The 12,934-nt window shown below is 33.9% G+C and overlaps 1 protein-coding gene across 1 annotated transcript in view; it reads left to right on the top strand.

Annotated features, from left to right (window-relative positions):
• The window catches only part of ANTXR2 (ANTXR cell adhesion molecule 2), a 584,995-nt gene that overhangs the window by 260,159 nt on the left and 311,902 nt on the right, over positions 1-12,934 (top strand). Inside the window, exon 8 of the mRNA XM_053703194.1 lies at positions 12,443-12,503. Coding sequence (XP_053559169.1) covers positions 12,443-12,503 — 61 coding nt within the window. The remainder of the gene's footprint in view (positions 1-12,442; positions 12,504-12,934) is intronic.

Here is a 12,934-nt window from a genome sequence, read left to right as displayed (position 1 = left end):
GAACTAAAGGACAGGAAATAGCGCTGCCATATAGTGCTCTTGCAAATGGATAACATTCTTGCAAAACTGCTGCCATATAGTGTTCCAGAAATGGGCGGGCTGCTAAGCATATGTCCCTACTTTTCAACAAAAGATACCAAGAGAAGAAGGAGGCATTGATAATAGAAGTAAAATAGAAAGTTGTTGAAAATTGTATGATCTATCTAAATCATGAAAGAATTTTTTGGGGTTTCATTCCCCTTTAAATAAAATACCTATAAAAAAAATGTTTAAATGGGTTAGAGAGGTCAAAGCTGAAATATACATGGGGGCATTTCAGATTTAAATAGAAGCATTTTTTGCAATATACTTTCATTAGCAAAAATGCTTCTAGTATACAATATGACTGTTTCAGCAGCATACGCGCATATCTTAGTTGTGACTAGAGCATTAGGGATCAAACACCATGGGGCCTATCTATCAAGTTCCGAACGGAGCTTGACGGCCCGTGTTTCTGGCGAGTCTTCAACTCGATCGAGTACGATCGGGTTGATTGACACCCCCTGCTGGCGGCCCATTGGCCGTGAGTCTGCAGGGGGCAGCGTTGCACCAGCAGCTCTTGTGAGCTGCTGGTGCAATGCTGAATGCGGAGAGCGTATTGCTCTCCGCATTCAGCGATGTCTTGCGGATCTGATCCGCACTGTCGGATCAGGTCCGCAAGACATTTGTTAAATTGGCCTCCATGCCTGCTGGTGTTTATTGCATCAGTGAAAACTTCATTTGTAATTTGTATTATGTAAGCCACTGCTGTTTGAATACTGGTGCATGAGGCTCTCATAGCATATGTGCGTATGCCGTGGAAAACCAGTAAAACCTTTTACTAGAAGCATTTTTACTTATGGAAGTATATTGCAAAAATGCTTCTATTTAAAATCTAAATGCACCCATGTTCATTTCGGTTTCAACCTATTTAACCTTTAGAGATTTTTTTTAACAGGTATTTTGTTTAACCCTTTGAGTGCTAATAACGGCTCTGAGCCGTCACAGAGTTTCCCACTCTGGTGCTAATGACGGCTCAGAGCTGTCACTAGCACTCTCCCACCTTAAGGAAAATATGGGGGCTCCCACCTGCTCCTACCCCGGCGATCATGCCTGTAGAGTGACAGGCATCGCCGGGGCTTCCCATTTTGCGTGGTGACGTCACGCGCAATAACGTGATGACGTCACCACGCAACTTTATTTATACTTAACAATGTTAAGTATAGGAGCAGGGGGCATGCTGCTTAGAAGTCTGTATCTCAGGCATCTAAGCAGCTACAGACCCCCAAGACCCATCATTGGAAAGGTAATCGCCTAACCTTTCCAACAGTGTAAGTCTTGGGGGTCTTCGGTGGGAAAGTGCTACCACCAAAGGGTTAAAGAAAAAGACAGTTCATAGAGAAAGGTATTAGGAACATTTTCTTATTTGTCTCTAAATGTCAATTAAAAATTGAAATGTAAACAACTTTGCTTGGCTGATATTATGTATAAAATGATCTTATTTATCTTTTTTTCCCCCTTTCAAATAAGAAATAAAAACACTTTTGCTATGCATTATATATATATATATATATATATATATATGTGTGTATATATATATATATATATATATATATATATATATATATATATATACATTTAATAACTGTTTTACAGTTAAGTCTCAAAGGAGTGAGTTTTGTCTCTTTACTTTGCTTTTTAATAAAAGTATAATATTATATTTGGCAAGGAAATTATGTATTATGTTCCATGCTTCACTTTCATTAAATAAAATGCTAGGAACAAAAATTTGTATTAATCATTGGAATAGATTTAATAAAAACTAATGAACAATATATTAGGTGCTAAAAGCTGCGAGGTGTAATTAATTGGCAAATTATTATCAATGTATAGTTTGTAAAATTATTCAATAAAAACATAATATAACACATGTATTTAAGTGAATGAAGCCTAAAAAATGCTTGCTATTAAAAATAAATCACATTTCAAAAGTCTTCAAACTCAGGTTGACATCTGTTTTGTACCTTAAAGTCACTTAGCAAGAGGTTAATTTGAGTAATAAAAAAAAAACAGGACAACTATATCCCAAAAATGGCCGGCCCCTATCCTTACATTCCTGTTTTTTCAAATAAAGATACCAAGAGAATGAAAAAAAAAGAATAGGAGAATTAGAAAGTTACTTAAAATTGCCTACTCTATCTGAATCATGAAAGTTTAATTTTGACTAGATTATTCCTTTAAGCTAGATAATATATTTTTTTTAAATGTTTATTGAACAAATTATTATTAAATCAATTTTTGTTAAATTAGGCATATCATGTGTGCTTTGGATATCTTAATTAATATTTATAAATAACAGAAAATCGTACAATAATGCAAAGTATTACACTGTCTCTATTTTATATTGCTTACCGGCTTGCAACATTTTTTGGTGAGAACACTGCACATGATTACAATATTTCAGAAAAATCGAGTTTTTGACACTGGTTAAAACCACAAAAAAGCATAAAATCTTGTTTTGCAGATCTTATTACGCCTCCTTCTAGTTCATTCATCCTTCCTTAAAGGGGCATTAAGTAGTAAATATGTTTCATACACGTCTGTCTTTTTATAGGGGCGGCAATGTTTGAACCCAGCTTACACAGCAGGTATCTAAAGGAGAATGCAAATACAGTTGCCTGATGAAACAGTGGGGTAAAGCACTGAGAAACGCGTTGCATATTTGAAGGAGGGTAGCTAGCAACCCCTGCCTTCTGGTTTCATTGTTTTATATTTTTATCTGTATTTTTTGTATTTTTGATTTACATTAAATCAATTTTAAATTTTGTTCATTATACATTGGAACCGTGCCTTTCCTACCTACCTGTTACTCCTTAGGGAGTTAGTTATAGGCTGCATTTGTTGCAGTATATTCTGTAGTTTTAGTTTATAGTCTATCCTTTGAGACTCTTCTATATATTTTGGAATACCTGTGTTCCTGTGTCCCTGTGTTCCAGTGCCTGTGTTCCCATCATATCAGTAAGCTGGTTTGCTGCTAAATATCCAGCTTGTGTCTAATAGCACTGTCTGAGTGCTCTTCACAAATGTGAGTATACTGAATGAGAATCTACACTGATATCTTTTTGGTCTATTACTGGTACACACAGGCGCCCTGTTTTGTCTTATCTTCTCCAGATTTGATGTCATTTTGTTTCTGCAATCAGTGAGCTGGGTTGCTGTCAAACATCCAGCCTGTTTCCAATAGCACTGTCTGAGTGCTCTTTGCAAATGTGAGTACCCTGATTAGGGCTCTTTGAAAATGATCATTTGGTTATCTACTGGTACACACAGGCGTCTCTCTTGTTTCTTTCATCTTCCAGATGCAAATACATCAGCATAGAAATGCAATCAAAGCTAGATTTCAATATGGTGGCACTCATTGCTAGGGAATAACCTCAATACTATGCTTTTTAAAATGTATCTAGGCCAAATTGCAAGTGGCGCTTATAATAGCGCAGGATGCTATAAGCAATATCGCTGGACTGAGCTAACATTAGCTCACAACTTGATATTAGAAGTCCATGGTTAATCCCATTTGCCAAAGAAGGGTTAGCGGGGCCGACATTGCTTTAGCGTGAGATGTTGAATATCTTAAATGCATTTCTTACCAAGAGTTCCCTGGTACATTGGTAACGGTGTATACAAAGTAATTCTGTGTAATTCTTTTCAATAATTCTATATCTCTAGCTGTCATGTAATGGAGGATTTTAATTTCCCCATAACTCAAATGAGTATTGTGTGTGTGTGTATGTATACATATATATATATATATATATATATATATATATATATATATATATGTATATATATATATGTGTGTGTGTGTGTGTGTGTGTATGTTTTATATATATATATATATATATATTTATAGTATAGATATTTGTATAGATATACATTTTACAAAAAAAATATTCACACACACAGATCACAATCATGTTAACTATATATAGAAATATATATTTAAAAATGAAAAGACATTAAAGAAAACAAACATTTCTTCTATGTGAAGAACATAGGAATTTAAAGTATTTCTAATGCACCTTCGATTTCAGGTTAGCGTGTGATTGATAACTACACAACTTGTAATATTTGCGCTAATCTGACCATGCTAATTTTTTACTTTCAGATCAGTTAGCACTTGAGCGGGGGGGAAATTAGCGCACCACTTGTAATCTGGCCTTCAGTGTTAAATATCTTAGGACACTTTTCTCTTCCATGACACTCTGATAACTGGGCCCCTATTTCTCTTAGCTATAGGCCATCTTCACATCACTCATCCATTCCTTGAGGAGTGCAGGCAATTTATTGTTAAGAACATTTCTTAAAGGGATATAAAACCCAAAAATTGTCTTTTGTGATCTAGACCGAGCAGACCATTTTAAAAACTTTTCCAATTTACTTCTGTTATCAAATTTGCTTAGTTCCAATGATATTCAGTGTTGAAGACATACCTAGGTAGGCATCTTGAACACTACATGGCAGGAAATAGTGCTGCTATCTAGTGCTCTTGCACATGGATAACATTTTTGCAAAAATGGCTCGGTTCCTAAGCTTATGTCCATTCTTTTCAACAAAAGATACCAAGAGACCTTAGAAAAAATGATAATATAGGTAAATTAGAAAGTTGTTTAAAATGACATGATAGAAACAAAATGGGTTTCATATCTATTTAATATAAAATCTGCCTGTCTGTTACTAGGAGGCTTTTCCTAACCCTACTGATTGGTCCGGCTCCTAAGCTGTACATTCCTGCTTTTTAAATAAAGATAGCAAGAGAACATAGAAAAATTGATAATAGGAGTAAATTAGAAAGTTGTTTAAAATGACATGCTCTATCTGAATCATGATAGAAACAAAATGGGTTTCATATCTCTTTAATATAAAATCTGCCTGTCTGTTACTAGGAGGCTTTTCCTAACCCTACTGATTAGTAAGTATGCTCTGAACCAGGGGCATAACTACAGGATTCTCAGAGGACCTTACTGAGATTGAGCCTGCACTTCCAGTTGGCCCATCTAGGCCTGCAGTCACTATTGACTTTGCTACTGGGGTACTGGTGTGGCCTGGGCTCCACCTTATCATTTCTGACCGCTCTTAATGCACCCTTCAAATAGTGTAGATGAATGTGTATGGATTTGCTTTTACAATATGATGGGTTAAGTGTAGCTGCCCAAATGCATATCCTCTGGCACATGCTAACTAGAAAGGAAGGATGACTTGTGACGGAGAAGAAGATCCTCTTGTTGTTGAAATGGGAAGTGGGGACACAGCATTTGCACTCGACCTTAGTGAGGTGTAGTTAAAGGGACACTAAACCCAATTTTTTTCTTTCATCATTCAGATAGAGGATGCAATTTTAAGCAACTTTCTAATTTACTCCTATTATCAATTTGTCTGCGATCTCTTGCTATCTTTACTTAAAAAGCAGGAATATAAATCCTAGGAGCCAGACCATTTTAGGTTCAGCACCCTAGATAGTGCTTGCTTATTGGTAGCTACATTTAGCAAACCAATAAGCAAGCATAACCAAGGTTCTGAACCAAAAATGGTCCGGCTCCTAAGATTTACATTCCTGCTTTTTAAATAAAGATAGCAAGAGCACAAAGAAAATTTGATAATAGGAGTAAATTAGAAAGTTGATTCAAATTGCATGCTCTATCTGAATCATGAAAGAAAAAACTTGGGTTTAGTATCCCATTTAGACTGTGTTCTGAACTGATCTTACCTATCAATCAACACCTTTGTAAATTTCCAAGGACCGCAGCTTGCATTTGTACTGGGTATAGATGATAGAAAAAAAGCTAAAGCGATTTTTTTTTTCTTCAATATATCTTGTGTTGCAAAATGTCTTTATTATAAGTTATGCTTTATAGTCCTTGGTATATTTTTCACTTCCATGTTAGTTTTCAATATAAAATCCTAGTCCTGCACAATAAAGTAGATGCGATCTTTACATTGTAAAAATGTTTTGATAATTAATGTATTGACTATAGGGTTAATTTTTGTTATAACTAAGTTTTGTATTATTTTTTTTTTTGTTCTTTATGCTATTTCTTTTCTCTTTGTTGAGCCCCTAAGGCAAACATAGATTGGAGATAATTTGTTCTTGGAATGTTTTCTTTGAGTAACTAGATGTATTCCGATGCTGTTCTCTATTCACCCTCTGAGTCTATATCACCTGTCAGTTATTTTACATTTGATGGCTACGAGATATATTTTTATGAAAGCTTAGAAATATTTCCTGCCCGAGGCTTACATTAAAATCTGTTGTGGTCTGTTGTATTTCCTTTTTTAAACCTTTCACCACTGAGAAATATTTTACTGTCTTCCTCATTATTTGTGTGGCAGCTATTTTAAAATGTATTTATCTAAAAGCTGAATATTTTAAACGTGGGGATCGGCAAACTTCTTCTGTAAAGAGCCAAATAGTAAATATTTTAGGCTTTTTGAGTCAAGAGGCAAAATGGATAATACTAAATAGTTACTTCTATAACAAGGGAGAAACACATTTCCACACATTTCTATTTATGAAATTCAAAGTATATGACGCAGAGGACCCGATACTGTAATGCTCTCTGGACTTGTGATATTTTAGAAGACATCTCGCCAGTATTATAAAGCTACTGGTCTCCTTATATAAAGTCAGTTTTTTACCGTTAAAACAGTGTGTCTTGCAATTGGGCAGTCCCAGTTTTTAAAGTGACATGAAACCCGATTTTATTCTTTCATGATTCAGATAGAGAATGCGATTTTAAAAAAACAACAACTTTCCAATATACTTCTATTATCTAATTTGTTTTGTTCTCTTAGTATCCTGTTATTCTATTTAGTATCCTGTTATTCTATTTTTGATTTGTTTTTAAGCGAATAAAAATGTAAAAAATATTATTAGCATTCAGTCCATCCAAAAAGCAGGAGGTAATGAGTTTAAACACATAGTTAAAAACAGCTTCAGAGCAGCAGGGCACGACTGGGAACTACCTGAACACATTTTGTGAGCCTATGATAAGAGACATGTGCACAGCTAACAATCACCAGCTAGCTTCTAATAGTGTAGGAAAAATCAAGAAAAACGGAGCACGGGGTCAAAGCAAAAATAAAGACAGTTTATTAGACATGGAATTATACAAAAACAAAATAATAAAAACTACATGTAGAGAGAAAAAGGGGACAGACGCGTTTCATCTCACACCTTCATCTGTGACCTGATTCCATTTAGGTACTGAACATGTATATACCCTAAGGCATCATCTGATTGGGGCATGCAAATTGGAAGAAAGACTCCCACTAAGCTCTTTCAATACTAATTAGAGAAATAAACAGGGAATTTAAAAAATCCAAATGACAATGTTAAATCTTCAATACTATCAGTATGTAGTGAAGAACATAGAATATAAAATGTAAGGTTTAAACAAATGGAGCACACAAACATGACTTAAATTCAACTTCAATAAACGGTGCTAATTTACAAACAAGTCTGCAGTCATCTTGGGTGACCATAAGGGACAGCTTCTAGTAGTGCATTGCTGTTCCTGAACTCACCTAAGCATGTTTTAATGAAGGAGAGAATTAAGTAAATGTAATAATAGGAGTAAATTGCACACTTTAGGGCCGATTTATCATTGTGCGGGCAGACATGATCCACTGTAGCGGATCATGTCCGCCGCACATCGTTATAGCCGACAGCATACGCAATCGGCATTTATCATTGCACAAACATTTCTCGTAAAATGCTTGTGCAATGCCTTCCCCTGCACATTCGTGGCTGCTAGCAGGGGGTGTCAATCATTCCGATCGTATCCCTCCCATCGGGATGATTGCTGTGCACACCGCAGAGGTAGTAGATGAGTTAAGGAGCAGCGGTCTTAAGACCGCTGCTTCTTATCCTCAGTTTTAGAGGAACCTGAAACTACGTGGGTAGATTTCAGCATCCGCTGCTTTATAAATCTACCCCTTTATCTGAACGATGTAAGTTTAATTCTACCTTTAATACACCTTTAAAGGGACATTGTACACTAAACTTTTTTTCCCCCTATTAATCCGCTGACCACCATTAAAGTGATGGTTACCTCTCCCCTTTATAAAAACAGATTCGGAATGTTAGTTGTATTTTGGATGGAGTTTCATTCATCAGTTGTAATGAAGATGCGCTATAACTTACTTTTTAATATAGATATGAAATTCTAATACCCGCCCTCCTCCACCCACTTTAAAGTCAATTTTTTTGTGAGCTAACTGTCCGAATTGTTCTCCAATCAGCACTCTCTCCTTTGGGCACCTTTTGTTGTAGCTAGAGTGCTGGTTGGACAATAATTTAAACTATAGCACACCGAAAAATTGACTTTTGAAATGGTTGGCGGAGCGCAGGTATTTGAATTTCATATTTATATAAAAAAGTAAGTCATAGCGCATCTTCATTACTGATGAACAAAACTCCGTCTATAATATCACTAACATTCAGAATCTGTTTTTATAAAGCTGAGAGTTTACCATCACTATAATATAGTCTGTCCAGATAAAAAAAAATCAATAAAGCATATTTATATATATTTTTAAACAAATGTTAGTGTGTTTTAAGCCCCCTAACCAAGCCCAGTATTGTCAGATGTATATATTCGTAACCTGCTTGTTCACAGCCTTTGCAAGCTTGTACACAGCCTGTCTCCACTTTGCGTACGAGCTGGGGCTCCAGAGCTGCGCCAGGCTGAATATAAACGTTTCCTTTTTCTAATAATTGCTTACCGACTATCATGCACACTAGTAATAAGGTCACTTATTTTACAGTAAGTTTTCTACCCTTTGTCATTCATAACCAAGATGCATCCTCTGTTACATTAACTTTGCGATCATCTGGAGAAAAGGCATCTCTGCGGGTAAAATGACTATGGGGTAGAAACGGACTGGGGGCAGCATATGGAGAGACTTGTGTCCTTTACGAATAGCCTTGGGACTTGCAGAGAGAGTGGCACATGCAAGCTGCATACGGACTATCTTGAACTAGTGTATGCGCGCTGTATATAAGTGGACGCCTAATGTTATTTTACATGACACATTTTGCCGGGGGGGGCGTGTCTGCTTGATATGTTGGCTCTGCCCCTTTTTTAAGGGTGGACCTACATCACATTGCACCGGTGTTAGAATGAAAATAATTAAGGTAAAATATCTCACATTACTTAAATATACTTTTCATGGCAATACAATCTTATTTATTTTGAACATTATTCATACAATCAACTGTTGCCTTGTTGTGTGTACACTGTCCCTTTAAGATTATTGTATGTTTAAGAGATTATTTTAACCCCTTTCTTTCTGGTCAGATTTCTGCCCTAGACATAGTTAATTTTTTTAACTACTGAAATCTTCAGCTCAACCCTTAGGGGTCAATTTATTATAGTGCGAGCGGACACGATACACTGCACATCGATAAATGCCGACAGCATATGCTGTCCGCATTTATCATTGCACCAGCAGTATTCGATCGGGTTGATTTCTGTCCGCCATCTCAGAGCAGGCAGACAGGTTATGGAGCAGCGGTCTCTAGACACGGGACATCAAACTCCATATGGAGCTTGATAAATTGACCCCTTAATGTCTAAATTGTAAACTCTTTGGAGCTGGACTGTCTTATTTTGCATTGCACCTAAGTGTAACATATTGTATGAACTTTGATCATATACTCAACCCAGTGGAATATGTCAGCACTTTACAAATTAAAGGGACATAAAACCCGTCATTTTTCTTTCATGATTTAGATAATGCCTGCAATTGTAAACAATTTTCCAATTTACTTCCATTATCTAATTAGCTTTGTTCCCATGATATTTTATGTTTAAAAACATACCTAGGTAGACTTAGGTGCAGAAATGCACCACTGGCAGCTAGCCCAATATGTTCAGCTAGCTCTTAGTAATTTATTACAGCTCCATCAACAAGGGATACTAATAAAATGAAGCAAATTTGATAATAGAAATAAATTGGAAAGTGGTTTAAAATGATATATTCTCTTTGAATTATGGACATTTTTTGAGTTTCACGTCCCTTTAATGATGATAATAATAATAAACATACATGGTAATATATTTGTAATCCTGTTGCTGGATTGTTTTCATTTCTTTCTGCTTGAGCCAGCCTGAGAGTATATAGGAATGGATAGAGAACAGGAATAAAACATTCACGGGTTTCATTTTTATTACAGCATTTTTTTATTTTTTTTTATTTAGTAGCACTTAACACATACAGGAAGATATTTAGTTGCTCGCTTCATCTGCAAACCATCTATCTCTTTTATCGTTGGACTGCATATATTTTACATCCTTTCGTTTTCCACTTGAAAACATTGCTATATTTAGGAATATGCAGTTGTATAAATATTGTAATCGTATTAAGCTGATTGAGGAAAACAGATTTAGATGAGCATCCTGTTTAGAATCTAGTTACATTCATATAAGTAATGTCTTTGCATTTTCGTATTTATGTTACACTGCATCCCTTTTATATAGTATTTCTATATATCTGTCTCACTGGGGTCTGCACTGTTAGGAATTGCAAAATATTAGTCAATATTGATTTGATATTTTACAAATAATTTTCAACATTCTCTCAAAAAATTGGAAAGTGATCCCTTTAAATGCAAATTGTGACTAATATTTTTTCAAATTCTGAGAGTAAATACCCTTTATTATTTTGTACTATTCATTATAGCTAGTACCCAGGTGGGTGCGTTATAGGACGTCTATTAGAATGATATGTGTATATAATATAAGTATATTAACTTTTGATAAACTGAGGAGCGTCCTCACAAAATCAGTCATGTTTTATTTACGTAAAACGATTAATCGAGAACTCCACAGTGACTTATTTACTGGTGCACTACATTTGCTTCTAGGGACATTGTGTCATGTTGGAATTCTACTGTGACTTATTATTTATTTATTTTATTTATTTTAATATATTTTGCATGGTATTAAATAATTATAAAGGGATATTGTGCTTATTAAAGTTGTACTTATATCTTAACTGGTCACTTGTGGACTGTTACATGACTTGTTTTCCCTTTATCTGACATTAATTGAGATATACTTAACGATACGGAAGATTTCCTATTGAACATCTCAATAGAGTAGTAGCTGGAATGGAAAATTTATTTCAGTTATAATTTTTCACAACAGTGAAGGTTTTTTTTTATATATACTTTTTAAAAATATATATTATTTTTTGTGTGGATATCCTAATTTATAAAAAAAAAAATTATTTTTCATATTTATGTTTTTTCTAATTTGAACCTCTCTATATATTTTGTATGGTGTGTGTATATGTGTATGTGTGTGTGTGTGTGTATATATATATATATATATATATATATATATATATATATATATATATATATATATATATGTATGTGTGTGTGTGTGTGTGTGTATATATATATATATATATATATATATATATATATATATATATATATATATATATGTGTGTGTGTGTGTATATATGTATGTATATATATATATATATATATATACATATAATGTGTATATATTGCACAATTTTATTAATTTCTATTTGGTTGTGTATTGTTTAAACTCTGATGTTTTAAATAAATGTTAATGTACTTACTGTACATCACTTGCGTATAGGAATAGGCTTCATCTTTTTTTACCCCTCACTTTTTTTTTTTACTTTTGATGTTTTGAGTTCACTCCTTGGTACCAGCTCCTATACGGAGTGTGTTTTTATTTATAGAATTGAGCACAGATCTTAGCAAACATGGAAATGTTTCTCAAGCCAAGTGATCATCAAACATGTTAAATACATAAATAAATTTTGTTTGCTGATAATGTGTGCACTCAAGTACAACTGAATAAATAAAGTAAAAAAAAAAAGAAAAAAAGTAAATATAGCATAAAATTCCACCCCCAACAGGTGTAGAAAATCTCACAAATAGCAACAATCTTACTCATCCCATTTAAAGTATCAATCTATTTTTTTATCTAATAGATTATTATTATTATTATTATTTTATCCTATTACTTTTCAAGAAATTGTGAGAAAAAGTGTAAAAACATCTTTAAAGTAATTTAATACATTTCTTAACTTATTTTTTTAAGATACATAGTTTAATCACTATATTACATTGTATAAAATAAATATAATTTCACATATATGCCTACATCTTATTCATGGAAATTAGATCTTTCTAGTCCTTTGAATATCAATAAAGAGTAGAAAGACAAAAAAGGTCAATGATTTGTACGTTTGTATGTATGTATGTATATATATATATTAAAAGCCAATGTTGTTTATTCATTATTGTGTTCGTTTCACTTTGTAATTTTGTTTGAAATACACAATAAATATTAATAAAATATGCATATTTGTTCTGTAGATTTTGAAGAAATCGTGTACAGAAATTTTGTCTGTGGATCCATCGTCTGTATGTGTTGGGGGTAAGATATTTATTTATTTTTAAGATTACATTTCAGTTGACTGCAGGCTGCATTAACTTGCTTTCCTTTTATGCCTCTGGATACTATATTGTGCTAGCACCAAAATAAAATAAACCTTTGAAGCTTGGGCTATTCTAGCTTGTAGTCAGATAAATATTCATGGAAAAGTGTTTTTTTATGGAAAGGATGTTGATCTGAAAAAAATAAATAAAAGTGATTGAGGACAGGTATACTAAACTTACCCTGTGTAAAAAAACTGTGCACTGTTTCTTTGACCTTTGTATGGTTTTTTTGTATCATCTCTAATCTTTGGTTTCATAATTCATCTACAAACAAATATCTTCAGGTATATCTTAGTTTATTGATCATTTTGTTGCTGTAAAACATGTAATCTTTCTGCTGTATCTTACTAAAGGAACTAGGGTCTGTAA

Source organism: Bombina bombina, chromosome 2, assembly GCF_027579735.1.
Source record: "Bombina bombina isolate aBomBom1 chromosome 2, aBomBom1.pri, whole genome shotgun sequence".
Lineage (NCBI taxonomy): Eukaryota > Metazoa > Chordata > Amphibia > Anura > Bombinatoridae > Bombina > Bombina bombina.
The sequence above is the reverse complement of the archived record's forward strand: the minus strand, read 5'-3'. Positions and strand labels throughout refer to the sequence as shown.